Source organism: Panthera leo, chromosome D1 (genome assembly GCF_018350215.1).
Source record: "Panthera leo isolate Ple1 chromosome D1, P.leo_Ple1_pat1.1, whole genome shotgun sequence".
Taxonomy (NCBI): Eukaryota; Metazoa; Chordata; class Mammalia; order Carnivora; family Felidae; genus Panthera; species Panthera leo.
The window spans coordinates 64,029,635-64,049,538 of record NC_056688.1 but is presented as its reverse complement, the minus strand read 5'-3'; the positions used below and the strand labels follow the sequence as shown (position 1 = coordinate 64,049,538).

At 39.0% G+C, this 19,904-nt stretch overlaps 1 protein-coding gene across 5 annotated transcripts in view; it reads right to left on the bottom strand.

Moving 5' to 3' along the window:
• The window catches only part of NLRP14 (NLR family pyrin domain containing 14), a 76,274-nt gene that overhangs the window by 44,362 nt on the left and 12,008 nt on the right, over positions 1 to 19,904 (bottom strand). For all 5 annotated transcript variants that reach the window (XM_042906000.1, XM_042906002.1, XM_042905998.1 and 2 more), the window contains exons 4-6: positions 11,934 to 13,527; positions 8,400 to 8,570; positions 5,805 to 5,972 (exon numbers count right to left, since the gene is read on the bottom strand). In XM_042906000.1, coding sequence (XP_042761934.1) covers positions 5,805 to 5,972; positions 8,400 to 8,570; positions 11,934 to 13,527 — 1,933 coding nt within the window. The remainder of the gene's footprint in view (positions 1 to 5,804; positions 5,973 to 8,399; positions 8,571 to 11,933; positions 13,528 to 19,904) is intronic.

Here is a 19,904-nt window from a genome sequence, read left to right as displayed (position 1 = left end):
TGGAAGCAAGGTAAACAAAAGCAAAAACGAACTATTGGGACCTCATCAAGATAAAAAGTTTCTGCACAGCAAAGGAAACCATCAGCAAAACTAAAAGGCAACCAACAGAATGGGAGAAGATATTTGCAAATGCCATATCAGATAAAGCGTTAGTATCCAAAATCTATAAAGAACTTATCAAACTCCACACCCAAAAAACAAATAATCCAGTGAAGAAATGGGCAAAAGACATGAATAGACACTTTTCCAAAGAAGACATCTAGATAGCTAACAGACACATGAAAACATGCTTAACATCACTCATCATCAGGGAAATACAAATCAAAACCACAATGAGATACTACCTCATACCAGTCAGAATGGCTAACATTAACAACTCAGGCAACAATAGATGCTGGTGAGGATGCAGAGAAACTCTTTTGCACTGCTGGTGGGAATGTAAACTGGTACAGCCACTCTGGAAAACAGCATGGAGGTTCCTCAAAAAATTAAAAATAGAACTACCCTATGACCCAGTAATAGCACTACTAGGTATTTATCCAAAGGATACAAAAATGTTGACTCACAGGGGCACCCGCACCCCAATGTTTATAGAAGTACTATCAACAATAGCCACAATATGGAAAGAGCCCAAATATCCACTGACTGAATGGATAAATAAGATGTGGTATGTATATACAATGGAGTATTACTTGGTGATCAAAAAGAATGAAATCTTGCCATATGCAACAACGTGGATGGAACTAGAGTGCATTATGCTAAGCAAAATAAGTCAGAGAAAGACAAATATTATATGATTTCACTTATATGTAGGATTTAAGAAACAGATGAACACAGGGGAAGGGAAGCAGAGACTCTTAAGCACAAAGAAAATGAGGGTTGCTGGAGAGGTGCTGGGTGGGGGATGGGCTAAATGGGTGATGGCATTAAGGAGGGCACTTGTAATGAGCACTGGATGTTACATGTAAGTGATGAATCACTAAATTCTACTCCTAAAATCATTATTACAATATATGTTAACCAGTTTGGATATAAATTTTAAAAAGCAAGCAAATTATAAATTTGTTCTCATTGTTTTTGTTCTCATTGATTGCAGTCTGTGGCTCTGACCAGCTGTGACTGGGTACAGGTCCATTAGGTGGTCCTTGATGCAGCTCACTCAGAAGGAATCCATGTGTCAAGAATAAGCATCTCCTGGTGTGAGACACAGTCAGGGTAGGACTTTATCTGATGCATGATGCCAGTTTTCTCTAGGAGCTGAGGCTCAGCGGAATAAGCTCTTTTATGCTTCTGGCAGCACAGGATTAGAAAATTGCCACTCAAGAGGCATTGCTCAAGAGAAAGTGGCCCTTCCTCAGTTAGAAGGGTCTGCTGCCCTGGAGGATGAACACTCCAGGACCTCAGAACAGCTGTGTGAATGTTCTTTTGTGAAAATGTCTGCTATGTGGTCTCTAGGTTGCCCGAGAATTTTGTAACTTTTTATTTGAATGCGAGATTATTTTTCTTTTCTTTTTTTTTATTTTTTACTGTATTTAAGAGCGGGCAGGCATGTGCACAAGCTCCCTGTCTGAGCGGGGGAGGGGCAGAGAGAGAGGGAGAAGCCAATATCCCAATCTCTGCGCTGAAAGCATGGAGCCCCACACGGGGCTTCATCTCACTAACCAAAAACCTGACCTGAGCCAAAAATCAAGATTTGGATGCTTAACCAACTGAGCCACCCAAGCACCCCTATTTTTCTGACAGGCATGAGAAATTGAGAAACAGCAGAAGAGTTGTTTCTAAAGGGATATGGTTGCAGAAATTGTTCACTGCAGGAGAAGGTCTTTGGATGAACAAGATAGGCTTCATGGACCTATTACAAATAAAGCTAAATCATTAGATTAAGTTAATTTGTTCTGTAACTTGAAACTTAAAAGATGGTTTTGGGACTCATTCCTGAATTTACCACAGTGAGAAATAAAAATGCAAACAGAGATTTTAAGATCACATATGGCTTTGTATTTCTTTAACAAAAAAATCTTTATTATTTACTAATTTTTTTAAGTTAATTTATTTATTTTGAGATAGCACAAACAGGAGTGGGACAGAGAGGATAGACAGAATCCGAAGCAGGCTCCGCTTCAGTACAGAGCCCGGATATGTCAGTACAGAGCCCGGATATGGGGCTCGAACCCATGGACCATGAGTACATGACCTGAGCTGAAATCAAGAGTTGGACACTTAAGCAAATAAGCCACCCAGGCGCCCCTAACAACAACAAAAAAATCTTAAAGAACTTTCTAAATCTCTCACATTTCCCCTGTAGGTTAAGTATTATTTATATTAACATTTAAAAGCATATAAATATAAATCTCAGTACATAATTAAAATGAGTTGCATAAATGACCAACATATTTATAAACTGGAATCTTACAAATCTTGGAATCAGACAATATTGCAAATATTACGCTTTTTGAATCAACTTTTGAGGTGTACTGTGTTGCAATATTCTTAGCAGTGGTTATACTATCTTTAATGTTGACTTAAATATAGTTTCCAAATTTATTGATTTTGGAAACTTAGATAAATAACTAATTTTTAAAATATTCTATTAATCTAAAAATTTCTAAAAATGCTAAACTTCAAAACAAGAACATAAATTACTTTCTTACCAATTTGTTACAGTTTATTCTTCATATTATTCAAATTAAGATGGCAAAAGCAATTGTTGTCTTATATTCCTATTTATGTTTGAACTTAGGGCTTAAATCTTTAAATTACATTTCATTTAAAACCCTGTTTGGGGGGTGCCCGGGTAGCTCATTCAGTTAAACATTCAACTCTCCATTTTGGCCAGGTCATGATCTCATGGTTCATGACTTTGAGCCCTGCATCAGGCTCTGTGCTGATGGTACAGAGCCTGCTTGTGATTCTCTTTCTGCCCCTTCAGCATGCTCTCTCTCTCTCTCAAAAATAAACTTAAAAAAAAAAAAAAAACACTTGTTTGGTATGATTATGAAGCTGTGGATATATATCAGGGTTTATGAAAGTTAATGACTAAAACAGACGTTTTTGTAATAGAGAAAACAGGAATAGTAGTTCAGGTTCCAACTCAAGTCTCTGCCTGCTGGGTCATCTGTGCAGGTGGCAGAAATTCTGATTTCAAAGTATATACACTCTCACTTTTCCAAAGTCTTTTCATATTTACGAGGACCCATTATACTTTTGAACTCTTTATGGTTGTCAACAATTATAACACACTAGAACGATTCTAAACTCCTGGAAAAGCAAAAATTTTCCACTGGTCCATATGCTATCTACATCTTATAAACTATTTTATTCTAGTTAATAATACAGTCAAGGCTGTGGTTGTTATTCCCAGGCACCTTCCTCTTATCTGTTTTGTTTTAAAGTTTTTTGTTGTTGTTGTTGTTTTTTAATTTGAGAGAGAGAGAGAGAACAAGCAGGGGAGGGACAGAGAGCGGGAGACAGAATCCCAATCCCGATGTGGGGCTCATACTCACAAACTTGACCTGAGCTGAAGTCAAGAGTCACACGCTTAACTGACTGAGCCACCTGGGTGCCCCATCTTCCTCTTATCTTGATCAACTAATCAGTTTGTTCTTGCAACTATTTTAGACAGTACCCTTCTGGAATATTCTCTAATTCAAAATCTTTGAAGATGTAGGGAGTGTTTTACGTTAATACTGTTTCGGTACTCTTCACGTGGCTGTTTGGTGGAATCAACTGCTCCCTCACCTTGCTATTAACCCCCAATTGCAGAGCACAGGCAAAATAAGAAAGGATTCTGGGCACAATGAGGCATTATTAGTTTGCCCAAGGTTTTTGTTTTTCCCCTTATTTGCTCAACATACTTTACGAACTACCCTATCATCAGGCTCACAAGGTGGAAAAAATTATCAGGACAAGGAGAGTAGATACTTCTCCCCCTTCTGGAGGGGAACCTTTAGTACATAGTAGAGTGAAATCTTCACATGAAATTAGTGATTGTATGTACCTTTCCAGTACACTCACGTATAAGGGCTGATAGGAGTCTCTCAGCAATTTAAAGTTTTCTTAAATACTTTATATTTGCAAAGTTCCTACAGTAATTGGGGATCTTCTGTGAGGCAGCCTGGCAGAGGTCTACTGATTTATCAATGCTTTCGCTGCTCACATCAACTAGAATCAGTGGGAATAGTAAAACAGCAAAATGCAATTTGACAATGTTAAGCTCAGCATGAACTATGCTTAAACCAGACTACTGTGGCCAGTCAACTGTCCACAGCTGTTAGGACATGAGGTCTAAAGTAAACGTAAAATTGAAACTTTCTCCAGAGCGTTAATACGAAGTCTATAAGACTATCGATTACTTCCAGGAGTTACTCACAATGGGAGAGCATCCAATCCTACGTAAGGCAGTGCTCAATTATTACAAAGCTCTGGTGACTTCTGTCACCAAAAAATTTTATTTACTGATATAAGGAGCCCCACTGGTTGACACAGACAGATGGTTTCCTATTTGAAAGCCTAGTAACTGGGTCTACCTTAAGGCCTATCAGTGGAAAACATTGTTCAAATCTCAGCTGATGAAAAAGATCTTACCCCAGTCCTGCTGCTCTGTCAAGTGCCAAGGCATTTTTGTCTTGGGCCCATGGCTCCCACTGTAAGAAAACATCTTTCCTTCCATTTAACAGTTTTTTGCTACTAACATGTTTCACTTGTAGACAGAAGAACCAATGACCTACTTCTCACTTGGGTTCCATACTAGAAGCTGCAGGTTACTGAAAATTCCTCACCATGTCCTAAAACTACTTCACAGATGGTAATACTAATACCCCCCAACCTGGCCTGCCGACAATTGAACTCAACCCATGTTCAAGAAGCATCCAACAACTTTCTGGATATGCTGTAAGTAAATTTCATCCTACAAAAACTGGGGAGACTTAAGAATTCCCAATGTTAATACAGTTCACCTGCCTATGGTCAAAAAGAAGGTCTTGTTCCACATTTTACTTGTGATTTCTACATATAGATTATAATTTGCTTCTAACAAATACAGACCTATCCTGGCCTTTCATGCATCAAGGTTCTGCCTTACTCCCCCACCCCACCCCACCCCTCAAATGAGTCCAGGGATAAAAACTTCTAAGGTAAAATTTATTGCAATGATTTTTTATTTTGCTTTGGTTTGGTTTTATTTTGTCAAAAACTGAATTAAAAACCCTTCACTGGAAAATAATATCTCCCTTGTAACCAGTCACACAAATGTGGGGACCTAGTAGGATTGCCAACCCTCTCACTTTCAGAGAAAATCAGACCCAGCACTAGGATCCACAGTGTGTGAGAATGAACAAACACCTTGACAGTTGACAGTCACTGTGCTCTTCCTCCTCGGCTTTCTGTACTGGTCACCGAGTTGCAATTATAAGGGGAGGGTGATTTGTTATCAAAACTTAAGTAAAACTGAGCTTGCTTAACACTGGCCCCAGTTAGCATTAGTACATTCTTTTCTGTAAGCGTTCAAAGATACAATAAATACACATATGGCTGCACTTAAATATAAATAATTTTAAATTCTGGGTCTGGTTTTTTTTTTAATTTAGGAAATGTTGACATGGAACCATACAACGAGGGGTCTTTAGTGGGGGGATGGAAGCAATTAAAAGTCCTGTCAGGAGAAAATTACCCTGAATCTGGGGATTCCTGCCATTCTATATCATGAAAATAGATTTAAGCTGGCCCTATGAATAGTAAATCCAGGCTGTAAAGTCTGTTTGGACAGACAAAAGTCTCAGTTATAACAAAAAAACCTCACAACTTACCTCAGATTCTGTAGTTTACACTCTGGGTTTTTCAAGGCTTCACACAAGGACTTTACTCCATTGTCCCCTACATCACTCCCTTTCAGGTCAAGATGCATCAGATTCTGGTTGTGAGTCAAGGAACTAGCAATATCCCGACAACCATCAGGGAAAGAAAGAAATCTCATCCTTCAGAATAAAAATAGGCAGGGGGGGATTACAAAATTATTCATATCCTGGTTATAGCACTCACTTTCTTTTCAAAACCAACTCTTAGATAACTAAATATTCCTGCCGTTTCTTATTTTACTGTGGATTTCTCAGATTTCACAATTTCTCAGAAATCTGAGTTTCAGGATGTTGCTTAGAAAAATAATTGGGTTACTACTTAGATAGCCATTACATCCTGACAACTGATATCCTCAACTTTTTTTTGACCTTGAAGGAAAAGAAGGTAATAACATCAGGAAAAGCAGAAGAGGAGGTTTTGAACTCTTAACCCTAGGAATGACTACCAGAAATAATGGGGGATATTCCAAATACTTCATTACAGCATTAATTCACATTGAATCCTTTAAATAACCCCAGGTGAGTTCATAATTAATATCAACTGTTTGATGTGCAACATTAACAAAACATATCACTGCAAAAGACGCTGTCATCTTGTGGACTTTAAGTGTACAGAGACAGCCCAAAGCTAAATATGGGAGGAAGTTAAGTATGCCCCTTTTTCTTCCTAGCTATTATCTGCTATTCAGTCACTGTTAGCTATATCTGATTCTTCTGTAAGTGCCTCTGGTAGTCCCAAATGCCTAATATGCTTACACTGCTACTAACTGTTCAAAACATCCCTGTGTAACATCACCTCTCCTCCCTTTCATCCACCACCTAACCTTCACCCTCACTCCCCTTCTAGCCAAGCACAGGAAAATAAAACTTTTACCTGTTTACAGCATTAACCATCATCATCCAGTAAAAGTGCCTAATGCACTCACTAAATATAAATTGGAAGTACGATTTCATGTGTTAAGGAAAAAGGACTTGAAGTAAGACCACATTGAGGTGAGAAAGACTAACAGCTACTTTCATGGTGTCACCCCCTAAGGGACCCTTGCACTGTAAAAGAGGGAGCCATTTAACCCCAGAGAAGGCAGTAGCAATTTCAGGGCTTTAGATTGGTGACTTTCAGTAAAAGGAAAATGTAGGGGAGATGCCTGGGGGTGAATGAAAAGGATTTCCAGGAACCCCTTGATCATGACATCTATGCAGTTGACTACACCATCTATGGTGCAAAACCAGACCAAATATGGTACTTTAAATCTAAGGTCAGATCTCACTGAAAACATGGAGATTCCAAGGGAAATATTTAGGGAGAAGCCTGTCCCCCTCCCCTAAAAAAAGAACATCAATCTCCAGTGCTAATCGTTTGTTCAGTATTCAATACATATTACTGAGCACTAATTAGGCCTTGAGCACATGGATGGGCATTGAATACAGTACTAAATAGCATCAGTTCCAGCTCTTAGTAGAGCCAGTAGACAAAAGGGAGAAAGCCATGTAAACCAGCAAATGTAAAAAAATGATAGGGTCTGTAGAATCAAATTAGGATATAATAAAGACAAGTAGCAAATGTTGGCCAGGATGAGGAGCAGGCGGAACTTTCATACATTGTCAGTAGGACTACAAAATGGCACAATCACTCTAAAGAGCTGGCTGGCAATTTATTAACAGGTTAAACATCCATCTGTAAACTGGCAGTTCCATTCCTAAATATTAGCCCAAGAGATGAGAACATATATCACACACATGCAAAATTCGTACAAAAATAGTCATAGCAGCCTTACTCATTATAGCCAAAAACTGGAAACAACACAGGAGTCTATTCAAAAGAGAATGAATGAGCTGCAGTAGGTCAAACAATGGAATACTCCCATCAGCAATAAAAAGAAACAGGCTACTAAAACATACAACTACATAGGTAAATTTTTAAAACATTTCGTTGAGCAAAAGAATACAGACACAACACGTACATACTACATGAAGCAATCAAAACTATTTACAAGAACAGACAAAGCTAATCTATAGTTATAAATTTAGAAAGTGGTTGCCTTTGAGACTGGATAGGGTAAGAAAACTAATAGAAGGGGGTAGAAGGAAACTTCCAGCGGTGATGGAATTATTCTCTAGCTTGTTTTGGGTATTGGTTACATAGGTATATGCAATCATCAAGCTTGACTAGACACTTACTATCTGTGCCTTTTATTAAATGTAAATTATTCCTCAATAGAAAGAAATTAAAAAGAAAAATAGTGTACTCCAGAACCTATCTTTGAAAATGCTGTTGAGCTGCCTAGAATGCCTTAGCTCTGTGTCCTTCCTCACGTACAAAATTCCTTATCGGGCCTCAAAAAACACATGTCAATAGCTGCTACACTCCCAGAACAAGTTAGGTATGCTTCCACATCCCCAGAGGCTTCCACTGGTGGTGTTCTTAAAGTAGTTTACACCGTGGATTTTAAATATTTGTTTACTATTGGATCCCCTAATAAGTAGTAGCCAATGGGACAAGGAAAGAAGGTGGAATAACTCCATTAGATTTTCTGATGCCAAACTTACAATAGCTTCTGTAGTTTACAGCTTGGATGCCTCAGTTCCTGATAAAAAGTCTTCATGGCTAATTCATTGAGGTTGCTATGACACAGGTCCAATTCTCTCAAGTGTTCATTTGTATGAAGCACTGAACAGAGATCTTGCCAGCAATGAGTAATATGACCACCATCCCTTCGCCTAGATAATTGAGAAAAAGAAAAGATGGATTTATCTGTTTCAACCAGGGCACCTGTCAGAAGATGGTGTTGGGTGAAAGGAAGTATACCCCGAAAATGGTGAGTACATCAGTGCAGGTCTGTTGTGGGCGCAGTCCACCCGAAAATCTTCCTCTTGGCACCCCAAAGGCTTTGTTTGCCAAGTAACTCTCTCACCCCCTCAACATATTTCTTCAACACACAAAACTACACTAGAGACTTCACTTTGGAGGAAGAGACTTAGGAAGGACAATCCGGAGGTCTTCAAATACCCAAAGAGCCAGTATCAAGAAGAAAAATAAGACTACAAAGAGTAAGAATAGGAGTAATAGGGAGACATCTGGGGACAGGGTGGAGACTAAGAAGCCCGGGTTTTGAGCTCCAGTTCTCCCGTTGACTAGCTACATCTCTTTAGGTAAGTCACATCAGTTCTAGGAGCTCTGAGCTCTCTTCATGTATGAAATGGAAATTCTATCTCCCTTCACAGGACTGTGAGGATTTAATAGTCAAATTTAGTACATACACAAAGGCACTCTGTAAATTTGTAACTGTTGTATAATTTAACTAATAGGCATACTATTGACAAACTCATTATAAACAAAGGTTAGTAAGGAATAAAGCAGAGGACATCCTTATAATTATAAGCAAAAGCTCTACAACAAAACAGTCCTGAGTCCCAACTCTGCCTTTCACTAAACTGGCTGATCTGGCAACATCACTAGCCTAGGCGAGCCTCAGTTTCTTCATCTTAAACAATGAAGATAATAGTATCTATTTCTTAGGATTACTGTGAAGATTCAGTAAGAATCTATACAAAATGCTTAACAAAGGTTTCCCATTGTAAATGCTAACAATCGATAGCTGTTTATTTATATTAAAATACATAAAAGTCTAGCATGTTGCCTTATACAAATAGTTGCTATAGGAGAGGGAAAAAAAAAAGCATCTTTTTCCCTGTGGCCTCCTAGGTTCTCCCCGGGGCCCTCTAAATTGGACAGGCAAAAGACAGATTAACAAGAGAAAAGCATACAAATTGTATTAGCATATGCATTGTAGACCTACATGGGAGGAATTCAGTGATGAGTAACTCAGAGATGTAGGCATTATTTGGGTTTATATAGCTAATTTAGTGGGGGAAAGGCAGAGGGAGAAAAGGCACTTGTGGAAAAACAAAGGACTTGTTGGAAAGATAAATGGACCCTTAAGAGAACAGAGAAGAGACAGGATAGTTTGTGACAACATCCACCTGGGTGTGGTGCCAACTTGCCTCCAAGAAGAAATTAGAGAAACTGCTTGCAGGGAGGGGATTCATGACAGTTGAGTTCTTTTTAGAGGCTCTGCCTGTAGGCAGGTAAGGAGCTTCAGGAACTCAAATGCTTTCAGCTCAGAATACTTCTAATGGAAAAGTGGCATATTTTGGGGTGGCATATCCTGATCTCCTTCACTACCCAATAAATACTGGTTTCCCCATACCTTACTTAAAAATTGGATTGAATAACATTGCAGAGTGCTGGCCTCTGTTACCACCTGAGGTCTTAAATTTGAGAAAACTAGGCAATACATCATTCATTCAAACATTTAAGTGCCTACTACGTAGAAATGCTGTGGAAGGGGTGTGTGGGTGGCTTAGTAGGTTAAGTGTAGGACACTTGATTTCAGATCAGTTCATAATCTCACAGTTTGTGAGTTTGGGCCCCGATTCAGGTTCTGTGCTGACAGTGCAGAGCCTGCTTGGGATTCTCTCTCTCCCTCTCTCTTTCTGCCCCTCCCCCACTCATGTGCATGCTCTGTGTCCAAAAAAAAAAAATATATATATATATATTAAAAAAAAAAGAAATGTTATGGGATATAACAGTGAACAAGACAGATAGCGATGCTATTAAATTTACAACACTGTTTTGTTGTGGAAGACACTGACCCACCTATAATGTGCCTCTTAGAACACTGGGTTTCTCAGACTCTTATTTTAGCAACAAGGCCAACTCTAGTATTATATAACACTAGAACACAGATGAAGGGAAGGTAGCCTGAGGACTAGCAATATAATGGCCAGAATGTCTTCTTAATGTTTACTCTTGGGCATAAAATACATTCTAACACCCTGGGTTCAATCACATCTTTAAACAGAACCACTAAGTCAGAATTGAGAAGACAGACTGAATGAGATTACTTAGAACACCCCGAGAACAGTAAAGGTCATGGCATCCGAGCCTAGAATTTTCTCACAGCTAAGGAGAAATGAAATGTATGTCCTTACAAGGGAGATGGTTCTGTGATTGTACCTAATGGCAACAAGGCAGTGTGGGTTAAGCTGGAAAACCAAGGACTCACAATCCTATGTAGGACCTCAGTCAAATTAATATCTTTTGATACCTCAGGGTTTTTACTAGTAGGCTTTTACTAGGATTGTTGAGAGCCTAAATGAGCTGGGACTTAGAAGACTGTCAGCATATGGTCAAGCAGATGCTAGCTATTACCTGATGTTTGTTGAACCGACAATTGTGCACTTACTATCCAGGCAAACTTCTCTGAATCAAAGTTTTGTAATCTGAAAAATAAACTGAGATATGCTTTTGACCAGCATTGAACTGGGTAAGAGATTAAATTTCCCATGCACTAGACAACTATGTACCACATACATTGCCCTCAAGTTCAGTTAAATCTGGAGCTAATCCCATAGTTGAATTCTTCCCCCAGGCATAGATGGAGTCAGAAAAGGCAATTCAAGGAAGAGAAGAGGATAAAATAATAGGCATAAAACTCTAAAGACTCATTATTTCAAAATACTCATTCAGCCCCTACTATTTCTTATCCACATCGTACTCTCTCCAGTTAGGTGTTAAAGGGCTGAGACCTTTCATGAACTACAAAGCAAAGACTGACCTAAGTCTAGGCTACAGGGAAGGTGAGCTAGGTCAGCAGCTTATAGAGGAACAGATAGATACCCTATATAAACGAGCTTCAGCAAGAAATTCCCATTCCCTTGTTCTTCTGGAGGGCATTCTTTTTAAAAGTTAAACGTGTACCATACTGGATGCAACTTTGTGCTAGGATGTGACCTGAAGATTATTTCTAGTTAAGGGTGTTGACAGGTGATAGCTCTCAGCCAAGCCCCTTTCTTGATACTGCCCTCAGGCCAAGAGAGCCACTTCAGGCATATTTTTGTCCTTTCCTCACCAGTAGCCACTACTGGTCAATAAGGGGTTTCAGTGCTTCCCCTCCTTGCCTCAAGGTAGGACAAGCCTGAAGGGTTATCCTGGCTCTGGCACCTCAGCTCAACAATTCCCCCCCTCTCACCAATGAAATCTATTTCCCTCACTCCCTGACAGGGAACTTCCATGCTTACCAAATTTCAGCTAGGGGGCTTGAGTTTAACATCTTCTCAAATACCATGGTTACCGACAGTTTCATGGTCCGTAAACATTGGCAGTGCTTAAGGCAGAATGAAGATACAAGCAAATGGATTTTCCCACAAATATTAATGACAATCTTTTGGAAATAGCTCATTGCCTGGCTTATATAAGCTTCATCTTGAGTCTCATACAGATAGAAAAACAACTCCAGAAATTCCACCTGTGCTGGAAAATCTTCACTGTTTCCCATCATCTCCAGCCACTGAAGTATCTTCCATTTTATCTCTAGTGACATTTTACAGCTAAAAGTTTTCTCCAGTTGTTTTACTCGATCTTCATTCAAAAGGCCAAACAAAAAGCATTTCATCTGTGTCAGATGGGGGTCTTTATAACTGTTGCTTTCAAGCAACAGCTTCAAGTCTTCGAAAGACTGAAAGGAACTGTTCTTGGTTCCCCAGCTGTCTTGCAACATATAGAACATAGCTGCAAGAAACTCCTGAACGTGCAGGTGGGTGAACATGTAGCAATTTTCATACTCCATGTCCTTTTGAAGAATATTGAGGTCCAGGAAAATTGACACATCCGATTTAGATAAGCCATGCTTTCTGAGATTCTCCCTGTAAAATACAGATGTCATGGTCCACACTCCTTTGGCAGCCAAGTGGCACAGGCTGCTTATTTGGGTTTGGCTGGGTAGACTAGCACTGTTTCCATCTACTGGTGGGAACAAGCTAGAGATATAGCAGATAAACAGCGCTGTTGTTGTTTTGCAAGTTAACATGATGTCACCACCCTTCTCTATTTGCTGCTCCAGACAGGTACAAAGAAGCCAGCACACTAGGGGGACTTTACACATGCTAAAAGCCATCTCATTGCTTCTTAGTGAATTGAATACTTGCAAAGCTCTCTTCCGGTCTTCAAAACATTGGTAAATATACTCCTCTCTTGCACCCTTAGACATACCCAGCAACTCTACAGAATGCGGATTCTTCAACAGAGGCTTCAGTTTCTTACAAGCTGTGAGTCTTGTTGTCACCAATAAGGATGACTCAGGGAGCATCACTTTCCTCAGCAGACTACTGAGAAGGAAGGACACTGGGTGTACCTGGGTCCAGTCCTCACACAGCACAGACTCAGGTTCCTCAAAGGCGAAGTTCAGCTCATCAAAACTATCAATAATAAAAAGGAGACTGCCGGGCTGGGACATGATCCTTTCAATGGGGCCTTCTGTGCTGGGCCAGTCCTTTGATATCATTTGAACAAAACTTCGTTCTCTCAACTGGTTGATTTCTCTTGCATTGAGATAAAAAACATAGCTAAACCTCTGCTGGTAGAGATTTCCCTGGGCCCAATCTACCACTGCTTTTCTCACCAAGGTTGTTTTCCCAACTCCAGCAGGCCCCTGGAGCACCACTGTCTGTGGCTGCTCACCGGTTTTCACATCCACGTCAAACAGATGTTCCAACAGTTCTTGATCTTTCTGAGCAACTCCAGGATGTAAATCTTCAGGTTCTCCAAATAAACACTTCTTATCCCACGTGATACAATATTTTTCTGTTATTTGGGTTCTGTATTCTGTTCCATCACCTAAGTTAGTGAGAATGGAGCAGGAAAAAAAAAAACACAGATACACATGATCAAAGCGAATTCTGTCAATTGCAGTGTCAAGAACACTGGACTTGAAGTCAAGAACAAGCAATAATGTGCACTCAAATCAAAGTGCAGCTGGTTTAGGTAAGAATATAAGTAAAACTAAAACATGTTCCTATAGATTTAAAACATGCATAAGAAACTGACAAAACAAGAATGAATTTATGGTGGAAAGTAAAAATTAGATTTGCTCTAAAAATGTGTTCTCTTTGGGGCATCTGGCTGCCTCAGTCAGTAGAGCTTCCAGCTCTGGATCCTGGGGTTGTGAATTCAAGCCACACATTGGGCATGGAGCCTACTTAAAACAAAAAAAGAGAAATATGTTCTCCTTGTACTCTTCCTCTATAGAGGGAAAAAAAAGATGCCTTATGCGGAGAGCACAGTCATCATCCAGATGAAAAAAGAACACAGGTCAATTAACAGTGATAGCCAGGGAAGACCTGAAGACATATCTGAATCTATAGATCGAAATAATCTGCCTTTTAGTAAACTATGAAGAATAATGAACATTGAAACATAGCCTGAAGAATATTTAAAGAAAAGAAAAATATTCCCTTTTCTAGATGTGTCTCCTTAGGTAAAGGAAACAAAAGCAAACAGCAAAATAGGTTTGCTGCACAGCAAAATAAAAATATTCTGCACAGCAAAGGAAACAATCAACAAAACTAAAAGACAACCTACCGAATGAGAGAAGATATTTGCAAATGATATATCTGATAAAGGGTTAGTACTCAAAATATATAAACAACTTCTACAACCCGGGGTGCTTGGCTGGCTCAGTTGGTAGAACATGCGACTCTTGGTCTTGGGGTTGTAAGCTCAACCCCCATGTTGGGTGCAGAGATTCCTTTTTAAAAATTTTTTAAGTTTATTTATTTATTTTGAGAGAGAGAGAGAGAGAGAGAGAGAGAGTGTGTGTGTGTGCACAAGCAGGGGATAGGCAGAGAGAAGGTGAGACAGAATCCTCAGCAGGCTCCAACTATCAGCACAGAGCCTGACATGATGCTTAAACTCACAAACCGTGAGATCATGACCTAAGCCAAGATCAAGAGTTAGATGCTTAACTGACTGAGCCATCCAGGCACCCCAATAAATATTTTTTTAAAGAACTTCTACAACTCAATGCCAAAAAACCCAAGTAATCCAATTAAAAATGGGCAAAAGACATGAATAGACATTTCTCTAAAGAAAACACCCAGATGGCCAACAGACACAAGATTTTCATCATCACTCATCATCAGGGAAATACAAATCAAAACCATAATGAGATATCACCTCACACCTGTCAGAATGGCTAAAATCAACAACAATAGAAACAACAAGTGTTGGAGAAGATGTGGAGAAAAAGGAACCCTTGTGCACTGTTGGTGGGAATGCAAACTGGTACAGCCATTACGGAAAACAGTATGGAGATTCCTCACAAAATTAAAAATAGAACTACTATACAATCCAGTAATCCCACTACTGGGTATTAACTCAAAGAATATGAAAACACCAATTCAAAAAGATATATCCACCCCTATGTTTATTGCAGTATTACTTAAAAGAGCTAAGAAATGGAAGCAGCCTAAGTGTTTACTGATAGATGAATGGATAAATAAAAAGTGGTATATACATATGATGGAATATTACTCAGCCATAAAAAAGAATGAAATCTTGCCATCTGCAACAACATGGATGAGCTAGAGAGTATAATGCTAAGCAGAATAAGTCAGAGAAAGACAAACATCACATGATCTCACTCATATGTGAAATTTAAGAAACAAAATAAATGGACAAAGGAAAAAAAAAAACAAAGAGACAAACCAAAAACTAGATTCTCAACTACAGAGAACCGATGGTTACCAGAGGAGAGGTGGGTGGGGGGATGGGTGAAATAAGTGATGGGGATTAAGAGTACACTTATCATGATGAGCACTTGAGTAATGTACAGAATTGTTGAATTACTACATTGCATGCCTGAAACTACTATAACACTGTGCGTTAACTATACTGGAATTAAAATTAAAAATATATTCCGAAGTGTCCAAGCAAAGTGAAAACATAGTTTCACCCTTACCTAGTTAAGTCCAATTCCTTCTTTAGATCTTAAATGTCACTGTTCAGAGAACCTGTCTCTGAACCCCAATGCTAGAATAGTTCTCTTTCATTTTTCTCAAAACATGCTATATTTTCATTCACAGTACATCTCACAATCTACAATTACTTTTAAACGTAAATAATTCTTTTCTTTATTCTACCAGGGCATTCAGTACAAACATCTAACACAATTCATGTCCTACGAGATTATGCTTAGATCTCCTCCAGAAGAAGGTAGGTATTGCAAGGCAGATACACTCTACTAAATATTATACCATAAAAAGAGTAACACTTAAAAGAAAATTGGGATTATGAGGATGATTGGTTCTTAATTTTTAATGTTTATTTATTTTTGAGAGACAAAGTGTGAGTGGGGGATGGGCAGAGAGAGAGGGGGACAGAGGATCCAAAGAGGGCTCTATGCTGATAGCAGCGAGCCCAATGTGGGGCTCAAACCCACAAACCACGAGATCATGACCTGAGCCAAAGTTGGACACTGAACTGACTAGGCCATCCAGGTGCACCTATGAGGATGACTTACTTTCTTCATGGTACTTTTATCTATCTTCCAAATTTTCTAACAGTTAATTTCTACGAGAAGAAATCCTAATTTCCTAAATTTATGGTCAGTAATAAATACCATAAGAATAAACTTCCTTACACTGAATCAGAAATTAAGCTCAAAGCAAAAAGTTATCTTTAAGATCACTTAACACAGGAAGCATTTTTTATTTATTAGTGCTTGGAATAAAGCAGGTATCAATTACTTCTTTTTTTTTTTTTTTTTTTTTTTTTTTTTTTTTTAATATATGAAATTTACTGTCAAATTGGTTTCCATACAACACCCAGTGCTCATCCCAAAAGGTGCCCTCCTCAATACCCATCACCCACCCTGCCCTCCCTCCCACCCCCCATCAACCCTCAGTTTGTTCTCAGTTTTTAACAGTCTCTAATGCTTTGGCTCTCTCCCACTCTAACCTCTTTTTTTTTTTTTTTTTTTTTCCTTCCCCTCCCCCATGGGTTTCTGTTATGTTTCTCAGGATCCACATAAGAGTGAAACCATATGGTATCTGTCTTTCTCTGTATGGCTTATTTCACTTAGCATCACACTCTCCAGTTCCATCCATGTTGCTACAAAAGGCCATATTTCATTTTTTCTCATTGCCACATAGTATTCCATTGTGTATATAAACCACAATTTCTTTATCCATTCATCAGTTGATGGACATTTAGGCTCTTTCCATAATTTGGCTATTGTTGAGAGTGCTGCTATAAACATTGGGGTATAATTGCCCCTATGCATCAGTACTCCTGTATCCCTTGGATAAATTCCTAGCAGTGCTATTGCTGGGTCATAGGGTAGGTCTATTTTTAATTTTCTGAGGAACCTCCACACTGCTTTCCAGAGCGGCTGCACCAATTTGCATTCCCACCAACAGTGCAAGAGGGTTCCTGTTTCTCCACACCCTCTCCAGCATCTATAGTCTCCTGATTTCTTCATTTTGGCCACTCTGACTGGCGTGAGGTGATGTCTGAGTGTGGTTTTGATTTGTATTTCCCTGATAAGGAGCGACGTTGAACATCTTTTCATGTGCCTGTTGACCATCCGGATGTCTTCTTTAGAGAAGTGTCTATTCATGTTTTCTGCCCATTTCTTCACTGGGTTATTTGTTTTTCTGGTGTGGAGTTTGATGAGCTCTTTATAGATTTTGGATACTAGCCCTTTGTCCGATGTGTCATTTGCAAATATCTTTTCCCATTCCGTTGGTTGCCTTTTAGTTTTGTTGGTTGTTTCCTTTGCTGTGCAGAAGCTTTTTATCTTCATAAGGTCCCAGTAATTCACTTTTGCTTCTAATTCCCTTGCCTTTGGGGATGTGCCGAGTAAGAGATTGCTACGGCTGAGGTCAGAGAGGTCTTTTCCTGCTTTCTCCTCTAAGGTTTTGATGGTTTCCTGTCTCACATTCAGGTCCTTTATCCATTTTGAGTTTATTTTTGTGAATGGTGTGAGAAAGTGGTCTAGTTTCAACCTTCTGCATGTTGCTGTCCAGTTCTCCCAGCACCATTTGTTAAAGAGACTGTCTTTTTTCCATTGGATGTTCTTTCCTGCTTTGTCAAAGATGAGTTGGCCATACGTTTGTGGGTCTAGTTCTGGGGTTTCTATTCTATTCCATTGGTCTATGTGTCTGTTTTTATGCCAATACCATGCTGTCTTGATGATGACAGCTTTGTAGTAGAGGCTAAAGTCTGGGATTGTGATGCCTCCTGCTTTGGTCTTCTTCTTCAAAATTACTTTGGCTATTCGGGGCCTTTTGTGGTTCCATATGAATTTTAGGATTGCTTGTTCTAGTTTCGAGAAGAATGCTGGTGCCATTTTGATTGGGATTGCATTGAATGTGTAGATAGCTTTGGGTAGTATTGACATTTTGACAATATTTATTCTTCCAATCCATGAGCAGGGAGTGTCTTTCCATTTCTTTATATCTTCTTCAATTACCTGCATAAGCTTTCTATAGTTTTCAGCATACAGATCTTTTACATCTTTGGTTAGATTTATTCCTAGGTATTTTATGCTTCTTGGTGCAATTGTGAATGGGATCAGTTTTTTCATTTGTCTTTCTGTTGCTTCATTGTTAGTGTATAAGAATGCAACTGATTTCTGCACGTTGATTTTGTATCCTGCAACTTTGCTGAATTCATGTATCAGTTCTAGCAGACTTTTGGTGGAGTCTATCGGATTTTCCATGTATAATATCATGTCATCTGCAAAAAGCGAAAGCTTGACTTCATCTTTGCCAATTTTGATGCCTTTGATTTCCTTTTGTTGTCTGATTGCTGATGCTAGAACTTCCAGCACTATGTTAAACAGCAGCGGTGACAGTGGGCATCCCTGTCGTGTTCCTGATCTCAGGGAAAAAGCTCTCAGTTTTTCCCCGTTGAGGATGATGTTAGCTGTGGGCTTTTCATAAATAGCTTTTATGATCTTTAAGTATGTTCCTTCTATCCCGACTTTCTCAAGGGTTTTTATTAAGGAAGGGTACTGAATTTTGTCAAAGGCCTTTTCTGCATCGATTGACAGGATCATATGGTTCTTCTCTTTTTTTTTGTTAATGTGATGTATCACGTTGATCGATTTGCGAATGTTGAACCAGCCCTGCATCCCAGGAATGAATCCCACTTGATCATGGTGAATAATTCTTTTTATATGCTGTTGAATTCGATTTGCTAGTATCTTATTAAGAATTTTTGCATCCATATTCATCAGGGATATTGGCCTGTAGTTCTCTTTTTTTACTGGGTCTCTGTCTGGTTTAGGAATCAAAGTAATACTGGCTTCATAGAATGAGTCTGGAAGTTTTCCTTCCCTTTCTATTTCTTGGAATAGCTTGAGAAGGATAGGTATTATCTCTGCTTTAAATGTCTGGTAGAACTCCCCTGGGAAGCCATCTGGTCCTGGACTCTTATTTGTTGGGAGATTTTTGATAACCGATTCAATTTCTTCGCTGGTTATGGGTCTGTTCAAGCTTTCTATTTCCTCCTGATTGAGTTTTGGAAGAGTGTGGGTGTTTAGAAATTTGTCCATTTCTTCCAGGTTGTCCAATTTGTTGGCATATAATTTTTCATAGTATTCCCTGATAATTGTTTGTATCTCTGAGGGATTGGTTGTAATCATTCCATTTTCATTCATGATTTTATCTATTTGGGTCATCTCCCTTTTCTTTTTGAGAAGCCTGGCTAGAGGTTTGTCAATTTTGTTTATTTTTTCAAAAAACCAACTCTTGGTTTCGTTGATCTGCTCTACCGTTTTTTTAGGTTCTATATTGTTTATTTCTGCTCTGATCTTTATTATTTCTCTTCTGCTGCTGGGTTTAGGCTGCCTTTGCTGTTCTGCTTCTATTTCCTTTAGGTGTGCTGTTAGATTTTGTATTTGGGATTTTTCTTGTTTCTTGAGATAGGCCTGGATTGCGATGTATTTTCCTCTCAGGACTGCCTTCGCTGCGTCCCAAAGCGTCTGGATTGTTGTATTTTCATTTTCGTTTGTTTCCATATATTTTTTAATTTCTTCTCTAATTGCCTGGTTGACCCACTCATTCTTTAGTAGGGTGTTCTTTAACCTCCATGCTTTTGGAGGTTTTCCAGACTTTTTCCTGTGGTTGATTTCAAGCTTCATAGCATTGTGGTCTGAAAGTATGCATGGTATAATTTCAATTCTTGTAAACTTATGAAGGGCTGTTTTG